This window comes from Epinephelus moara, chromosome 11 (genome assembly GCF_006386435.1).
Source record: "Epinephelus moara isolate mb chromosome 11, YSFRI_EMoa_1.0, whole genome shotgun sequence".
Classification (NCBI taxonomy): domain Eukaryota; kingdom Metazoa; phylum Chordata; class Actinopteri; order Perciformes; family Serranidae; genus Epinephelus; species Epinephelus moara.
Genome location: NC_065516.1, coordinates 23,594,169 through 23,602,999, shown reverse-complemented (window position 1 = coordinate 23,602,999; position 8,831 = coordinate 23,594,169). Strand labels below are relative to the sequence as shown.

At 41.3% G+C, this 8,831-nt stretch overlaps 2 protein-coding genes across 2 annotated transcripts in view; one reads left to right on the top strand and one right to left on the bottom strand.

Moving 5' to 3' along the window:
• pdia4 (protein disulfide isomerase family A, member 4) overlaps positions 1–26 on the top strand; it is a 4,982-nt gene extending 4,956 nt beyond the window's left edge. Inside the window, exon 8 of the mRNA XM_050057384.1 lies at positions 3–26. Coding sequence (XP_049913341.1) covers positions 3–26 — 24 coding nt within the window. The remainder of the gene's footprint in view (positions 1–2) is intronic.
• Positions 27–38: 12 nt separating this feature from the next.
• Positions 39–8,831, bottom strand: part of si:ch211-217a12.1 (alanine aminotransferase 2-like) — a 15,492-nt gene continuing 6,699 nt past the window's right edge. The window contains exons 3-8 of the mRNA XM_050057161.1: positions 3,539–3,628; positions 3,282–3,390; positions 2,960–3,093; positions 805–1,048; positions 619–698; positions 39–260 (exon numbers count right to left, since the gene is read on the bottom strand). Coding sequence (XP_049913118.1) covers positions 120–260; positions 619–698; positions 805–1,048; positions 2,960–3,093; positions 3,282–3,390; positions 3,539–3,628 — 798 coding nt within the window. The 3' untranslated portion in view covers positions 39–119. The remainder of the gene's footprint in view (positions 261–618; positions 699–804; positions 1,049–2,959; positions 3,094–3,281; positions 3,391–3,538; positions 3,629–8,831) is intronic.

Below are 8,831 nucleotides of genomic sequence, written 5' to 3'. Positions count from 1 at the left end.
AGGTGATGGACACGTCAGCAAGGTGACAAGTCCTAGGGTCGTTTATGTAAAAGTATACAAGACAGCCTGATGTAAATATGTACAGTCCAGTCAAGTCCAGTCTGTGTGTGTTAAGCGACTCACTCTCCCATATAGCATTTGGACGTGGAGTGGAAGGAGGCCAACTCCACCGTACCGGAGTATTCTGGTCCCATTTCAAACAGCACCTTCTTAAAGGAGTGAAACTTACAGCCCTCTGCGTACACATTATCCTGGTAGACCTGAAGTGGAAAAACAGCTCATTAAAAACCCATTAGAAAATAAAATAGAATAACCGAAACATGCAGTATATCTTAGAGAGTCGACTGAAGTAGGATCAGTGAAGAGCAAATGTGTTGATAGCAAAGTACTTAGCTTCTGTACATGTCATGATTTAAGTGAGTATGTTACTGTTTTTAGTCATAAATAAACTGAAATAGCAGAAAGTTAATTGTGCTGCTCTGTGTGTCGTTTGAAACTTTGAAGCTTCTTATAATTCTGGATGAACACCTGCTTTGCCATCACTAGTATCGCTCTTTGTGAGAGACGAAACTGAGAGTGAAAAACATTTGAATTGAGGATATGACATGGGTGCATTACTTCATCCGCCATGAGGAAGAGATGCTCCTCTTTAGCAAATCGGATCACATCTTCAATGCACTGTCTGCTCTGGACCTGACCTATCACAAAGGACAACCAGAGTTCGATTATGTAAGTCGGGCGTGCACATACACACAGAAAATTATGTTTCATTTAACACACAGAAACTACGATCTCCAGACATACCAGTGGGGTTTCCGGGGTTGATGATACAGAGGACGCGGGGGTTGCAGTGCTGCCTGGCTGCATTGACGGCTCTCCTGAGCTCTGCCACGTCCAGACTCCAACACTTATCCTCGTCCAGGTAGTAGCTGATCTGAACAGCAGCCAAGTCTGCCAGGGTGGCTGAGTACAGAGGGTACTGGGGGATGGAGATCATCACCCCTGTGCGATCACGACCCTCGCCACACACCAGTAACTTCAGCATGGTCTGGGATTAGGAGGTGGAGGGAGGAAAAAGGAGGAGAAAAGAAAGGAGAAGGAGAGAGAAAAGAGAAAAGTTAAGGTGGGAGTAATAGAGCACTGGTTCTCAGCCTGTTTTGGGTACTGGACATCCTGCAATGCTCTAACTGTAGTATAAAAGTTGTTTTGTTTTTTTTGTCATTTTGCATTTCTTTGTAGTCTTTCTGAATTTTTTGATGTTCTGTGTCTCTGTGGTAATTTTGTGTCTTTTCTGGTCATTCAGTGTCTTTTTGTGGTCAGTTTGTGTCTTTTTTGGTTATTTTGTATCTCTTTATGGTCATTTTGTGTCTTTTTTTTTAGTCNAGAGAGAAAAGAGAAAAGTTAAGGTGGGAGTAATAGAGCACTGGTTCTCAGCCTGTTTTGGGTACTGGACATCCTGCAATGCTCTAACTGTAGTATAAAAGTTGTTTTTTTTTTTTTGTCATTTTGCATTTCTTTGTAGTCTTTCTGCATTTTTTGATGTTCTGTGTCTCTGTGGTAATTTTGTGTCTTTTCTGGTCATTCAGTGTCTTTTTGTGGTCAGTTTGTGTCTTTTTTGGTTATTTTGTATCTCTTTATGGTCATTTTGTGTCTTTTTTTTTTAGTCGTTTTGCGTCTTTTTTTTTGGTCAGTTTGTATATTTTTGTGGTCATTTCCTATCTCTTTGTGGTCATTTGGTGACTTTTGTGGTCACTATGTGTCTTTCTTTGGTGATTTTGTATCTGCCACCATTTTGTGTATTTTTTTTTTGGTCATTTTGTGTCTTTTGTGGTCATTATGTGTCTTTTTTTGTCATTTTGTGACTTATGTGGTCATTTTTTGGTCATTTTGTATCTCTGCGGCCATTTTGTGTCTTTTTTGGTCTTTATCTTTTATTGGTAATTTTATGTCTCTTTGCAGTCATTTTGATTCTCCTCTTGGTGAGTAAGTTTTGCAGGTGAAGACCCTGACAATTTGGGCCCCTGGGCCTGCACCCCGTAGACCTGTTCAGTAATCCATCCATGGTTGTCACCAGCGATCTCATCCACCCTGCGCCATATCATGTCGTTAAGATAGCGGCACACAACAGAATGTTGTTGTTTCTACTATCCTGATCTGTGAGATGTTAGGCAGGCATTCAGTAAATTACTAAAAATTGTGCCAGTTATTTTAAGATTTTTTGCAACGTCACACAAAAACAATTCGTAAAATATTACATAAAACATTTTCATAGCAACTATGGCTTTAATTTTTTTATATTAATGAACTGAATGCCTTTTTAGTATACACAGGATGCAAGTAATAAAATAAGACCTTTAATATGATATATTTTATCATTTCACGGACCCCATGCAATTACACCATAGAACACTAGGGGTCCTCAGACCCCCAGAAACAATGTAGTAGAAAGCATTATTGGGAAGAACATGCAGTACATAAACTGGCAGGATGTTCCTTTCAGTATCAGTATTTAATAATAAAAAAAAGATGCATATCCAATCAGTTCTGGTGATTTGGCACTAGACGGTTCCACAATAACGACTGAAAAAGCTGCTAGAGATAACTTAATGTACTTTACAACAGCAGAATAAACAAACACACCCACACTGAGGGCCAAAAGCAGGTTAACGCTGCAGGGAGCAGCAGAGATCTCATATTGCAGTGGCTGAGTGTATCTTGAGGTCATTCAGTAGCCAGATCAAGTTGCATAAATCTGGAGAAAGTTGCGGTGACAAAGGTACATGGGTGGAGTGATGTCTCAAATGTGCAAAGTACAGCTGAGTGTATAATTAACAGAAGCTGAATAAATAACAGATTCACGCTTCAATTCTAGCAAAAGTATGTCACCTGTGCCGGCAATTTAAGATAATATATCAACTCTTGGACCTGGCCTTCAGAGACAATAAAGTGAAACCCATACCACAATGGCATCACTGGCTCCAGTGGAGAGGTAGATGTTGTCAGGGTTGGAGGAGATTCCACCGTCTCTCTTCTCTATGTAGCGCGCCACATCCCGACGGATGCATTCAATGCCCTGGCTGGCACTGTAGGCCCCTTGAACACATGAACATGGACTTTGATTCAAACACACAACATTGATCAGTTGATGCTCTGTTTGAATAGTGCACACGCTGTCCGGATAAATTATTAATGAGTAGACAAATGAAGGTGGATGCTAGTGGCGTGCGTGTTGGATGAGGGGATGTAAATGTGGTTGGTGGAGTGAGGGGGTGTTGTCTGACCTATACTGTGGCCTCCACAGGCGTCCAGAATACGCCGTGCTCTTTGCTTGGCGTCCTCTGGAAACTTGTTGTCTTCCAGGAGTTCGGGGTAAGAACACAGAGCCAAGACCTGAGAGAGGAAACCAAAAATACACACGAGGTGCCCTCGCACATTCAGCATGAATGTAGTAAGTCCAGTTTCACATGCAGCAGTGAATGCTACCATATAATTACACAAAAGCAATCAAAAGACTTGAGGCAACAGACAGCTCTCCTACCTGTCTGAGAAATGTGATTGGTTTCTGCCCCATGGCGTGGGCATCGCCTATGTTAGCCTTGATGACTTCTGTGAAAGGTTTCTTGACTCCCTGGAAAGATAAAGACAGAGAGGTATGCAGGTAAACCTCTGAGCGTACAATAAGGAACAAGAATGGAAGGTAGTTGAGAGAGGGAAAAAAAAGTGAGAGCCTGGTGACTTTCTGTTACGTCTTACATGAAGCGACAGCTCCTCAACAAACAGGATGTGTGTGAACATGTTATAAGGTGTAACTGGGAAGGAGACACGTAAGTCAAGACACTAAAAAGCTCCTACGGGACATGGAGGAGGGGTAAATATACAACTCCAATTCCAAAAAAGTTGGGACGCTGTGTAAAACGTAACTAAAAATAGTTCATTTTAAACATTAAATATCTTGTCTTTGCACTGTATTTAACTGAATATTGGATAAAAAGAATTTACAAATCACTGTATTCTGTTTTATTTAGAAAGTGTGTTGCATCCTCCCAAGAAATATTTCTGAGTCTCCATGCACACCTCCTGCAGCAGCGCAACATGCAAAGGGCTTGGTGAAGGTGAATAAAGATCAGCGGGTGTCTCAGCCAGTTACATCACTGGTCTCAAAGCTCTGAAACAGCTGTGCCAATGGCAGTTACACGTGATAACAATCGCTCAGCAAACCGAAAGCTTCATCTCAGGAAATGTCTGGTTGGTTCAGAGCGTCACACATCACCACAAACCTGCACCCAAAGACAGATGGAGTATGACAGCCATAATTCTATGCACATGGTCACATAGCATAGTAATTAATGTTACACAACAGCGTTTGCACTACGCTACTTTTTCCTAAAAGGAAAATTCACCTGAAAACAACTCCAGGCTGCGACAGTGTAACCACACAGACTTCTACAAACATCAAGCTGGTCTGTTACAACTCGACATTCTGCCTTTATATGACGGAGACGCCTGGTTTCTGGGGCTTGTCGTAGCTTTTTTCCCCCAACTTTCTTTCTTTTTTTTTTTTTTTTAAAGATATTTTTTGGGCCATTTTGCCTTTTGCCCGCTGCCTTGTACATGGGGTGCCTGCTCTACCACTAAGCCACCGACGCCCCCCAACTTTCTTTTTGGCAAAAGTTGCATCTTATGTTTAATTCTTGAAACACACTGCAGTGCAAACGCTGTTGTGAAAACATAAGTACTGTTCAACTTCAATTAGTAGCCCAGGCCTAGCAAATTCGAATTTGCACTGCACGGGGATCTGGCCCCGACGCGCTTTGAATCGCAAATCGGACCAATCAGATCAGTCTATCTGACAGAGGCGGGCTCTGGGCGGACGTAACAGGATGAAGACAGCGCTGCGCCGTAGGAGTCAAAAAGCAAACAGCCAAGATGGCAGCTTTAGCTTTGGAAGAAACACTAAGCCAACTACACTTATCTTTTTCCTTGAGAGAGGAAAAGAAGACTGCCCTAGAAGCCTTCGTTTCCAGGAAGGACATTTTTGTCATTTTGCCGACGGGATACAGCAAAAGCATAATATATCAGTTAGCCCCACTGGTCGGCAAACCAATGGGGCTTAGTGCAATGAATACGTCACCTTGTTTTTTGCTCTGATTGGCCATCGTGCTATCCAATTGCGTGCGGCGGCATTTGGAATGCCTCAGTTAGTGCCACCCCTTGGGTAGGAAGGGTGTATCGGTGAGGGCCAGACTCAAAATCTTTCTAGATTTGAGTCTGGATTTCCAGGCTAAGTATTAATATTACTAGTATAAAAATGAGGCCTATCAATTATGAATCATTCATTTGATCTAGCTCCGAGAGATACTCGTTTTGTGGCACCCAGCATACCGACACAGCACCACTTTATCCTTTTAAAACAATACTCACAACTTGGATTGAGATTTATGAAAAACCATTTTGATAAATCTTAATGAATTTGCGTCTTTTTTGGTGCTCGTGCTTTAATTTCGGTAAAATTAACTGAATGATTAAATTGTGGAGTGTAAACTGTCTAACCGAGCTAACAATATGTAGCATCTCCATATTGACAAAATTCTAAACATTTATACTTGTATATTCGATCAAAGCCAACAACCTGTTATATATATCCAAAGAGCTTCTATTAAAAAATGCACTGCTTGGCAACCAGACCAGGCCTCTAATTGAGACAGGCCTATATTTGTCTGAATGTGTATGTGAGTTCGGTTTCTTTTTCCCTCCTCACATGTCTGTCTTTCTGTCTCTTCTTCTGCCTTCTTTATATAAAACATTTATTATTAAAATTAACAGGTTATAACATCGTGACTTCAGTTGTGACCTCTGAGTAAAACAGAGAGAAAATTCTACACGTATGCATTTTCTGCACAGTTGGTAGACATTACTAACCTCAGCATAAAAAATTTGATTTATTGACATTGGCTGCATGCCTGATACATTCTTCCAACACCTGTGTTTCTAATCTTAAAGGTTATCAGGATAAGGAACATTTTACATTTGTACAGCTTCAAATTGTCCCTCACAGGACTTCTGTTGTGGTAAAATACAGTCTTTCAGAAACCAAACCCATGGTTCGGCACGTAGATCACATCAGACAGACTTTTATTCATCTCACACATGCATCTTCTCTCAGGAGCACCCTTTTGTTTCGCAAAGACCCTGGCACAGAGTCTGGTTTGGCTTTTGGTGCAGGAAGCGCTGGCCTGTGCAGAGATGATGTTGCTGCTGGGACTCACAGAGACACAAACCCCTTCTGTTTCTGGTTACGGACTTAAACAAGAATTTCTGGCTTAATTCAATCACATGACAAGCTTGAGTCTTTTCCGCTACATTTCTCTCATCATCCAACCCATTTGCTCCTTCTGTCAAACTCACTATTCATCTTCAATGAATCAGAAAGTCCTTCATCTTCATCTCTTTGACCTAATTGGACCTGCAAACTCTGGTCTGGTGCCTGTGCGTCTGTTTGCTGGTGACAACATGCTGTATCTGTTGCTGTTTATCAGATGAGATGTGACAATAGATGTCTCCTGTTATCCTCATACCAGGGCTGAGCAAAGAGGGCTGAATAGATGTGGTGATAATCATGAGTTTTAACTTTATGGTTTGTGCATTCAAAATCATACCATTTAAATACTTGTCATATTTTACTGCATGCTGATGTGTAACACAATATCACACAAAACCAGGGTGTCTACAGGTATCAGAGTTTTTCAAGATAAATTTTAACCAAATTTAAGACTGATTTTTTGGACAAATCATCTTTTTCTTATTCAAGCATTGCAGGTAATTGTAAAAGTGTGTTATGTGTGCAGACAAGGTAGGTTTGATGTAGGAATATGGTTATTAGAGTTAGGTTAATCTACATTTTGCCAACAGGTAAGTGCATGTATAAACATCTCTGTCTCCTAGAAATCACATTTATATACAACTATTTTGAAACAGAAAATACATTTTGAGGTAAACATCATGCTGAGTGAATTATGTTTTCTATTAACAAAATGAGGAATTAATGTACCTGGAAAAATCGCAAAAATGTTGATACTGAACGTATCAGCAAATCATTCACTTAAGCCCTGTTTCCACCCAACACTTTCGGTATGGTACCTTTGGAACCAAATGTAACCCTTCAGACATGGTACCTAGACCCTAGGGTTTCCACCGCAAACAGTACCCTTAAATGTGGGTGGGAGTCTCTCTCCATGGGATATTTAAAAATAGTGGGTTTACAAGTTAACGTTCCACCTTCAAATCAACGGCAGTCGGCCCAGTGAATTAAGTTCAATTAAGTGAGTTAAGACTCCAGCTGCTGCAAGAGGCGGCAAAACATCCTTTCATTTTATAGTTACAGTAATAAAACTCTCCACAGTATGAACAGTGGTTACATGAGCCTCAAAACCAGCCACAACCAGCCGTCCTCTACTGACCAATCAACAGACTGCAGTGTACACAGCTCCACCTTTTCGTACCAGATCTGTGTGCTAGGTACCCCAACAGAGGGGGGAACAAAAATGGGGACGGTACAGAACGGTTCCATTGGTACCATCCTCAACTTTTCACAGTGGAAACGGAAAAAAAGCGTACGGGACTGAACTGTACCGTACCATTTATGATCTTTCCCTGAACTAAACGTACTAACAAAGTGCTTTGATTGCATAAACCTGAGACAGGAGTCGATTGGTACGGTTACATGATGGCTTCTCATTCAGAATGAAATAAATCTGAATGAAATCATTCGGAATTAAAGTTTTTCCAGGTAGTTTACATGGGAAATATTCATTCCGAATGAGGGTTTACACGGGAGATCAGTTTAATCGCCTTTATTCGGGTCTGCGCAAGGTTTGGGGCAAGGAAGGTTTCTGATTGGATACTGCGCAAGGTTTGGGGCAAGGAAGGTTTCTGATTGGATAGGGGGCGGGGCGGATGTTACATGTTTCCGTTTACCGGATGAAAACACTGTAGTCCTCGCTCCGGATAACAAGATGCTTGACGACGCCGTTCTTAGTGCCTTTTTCGGGCGTGTTTTGCTTATATTCTTGAAGCAGCAGTACGACAACAACCTTGTTCTGCTAATGCTTCGTCTGTTGAGGAGGAGAAGAGAGGTAGAAGGTCGAAGAAGGGAGATAGAAGACCGTGCTTTGGTATATTGAAATCGGTGAGTGCAACAGGTCCGACTGCTCTATCTCAGCCCGTTGCTATGCACGCTATATACGTCATCGCGCCAGAAGGGCAAGGAAACAAGCATGCGCAGAAAGACCGGAATGAACTTAAAGAGGAATGAGCGTTCACATGCACACAAAATTCTCTCATTCGGAATGACAAACGGAAGAAACCACCCCCTTTAATCGGATTTAATTTTCAATCGGAATGACCGTTTACATGACCACTTTTAATCGGAATGGCCTTTCATTCTGAATGAAAGTGGAATTAAACTGTCCATGTAAACGTACTGAGTGTGAGCATGTTTTTTATTAAAATGTAACCAAAATCACGATCTTTATCTGATCTTAACCAAAGTGCTTTTGTTGCCTAAGGACCTGAATCCGCAGTTCTCTTGTCGAGGTCCTACAGTTCGTACGCACGCTATTCTCCCCAACTACTTCCTTGCGAAGTCTACGTGGTACATGAATGTTGCGCTTTGTTACCTGAAAGAAACGTCTCTGAACATAATCCAGGCAGCAATTACATTGCCACAAATGCAATTCAGAAAGCAGTTTAGTAACATACAAATGTAATTTCTAGACGACGGAATTGGTATCAAGTAAAAAGACAGTATCAGGTTCAGTTTATTTTTTTTTATT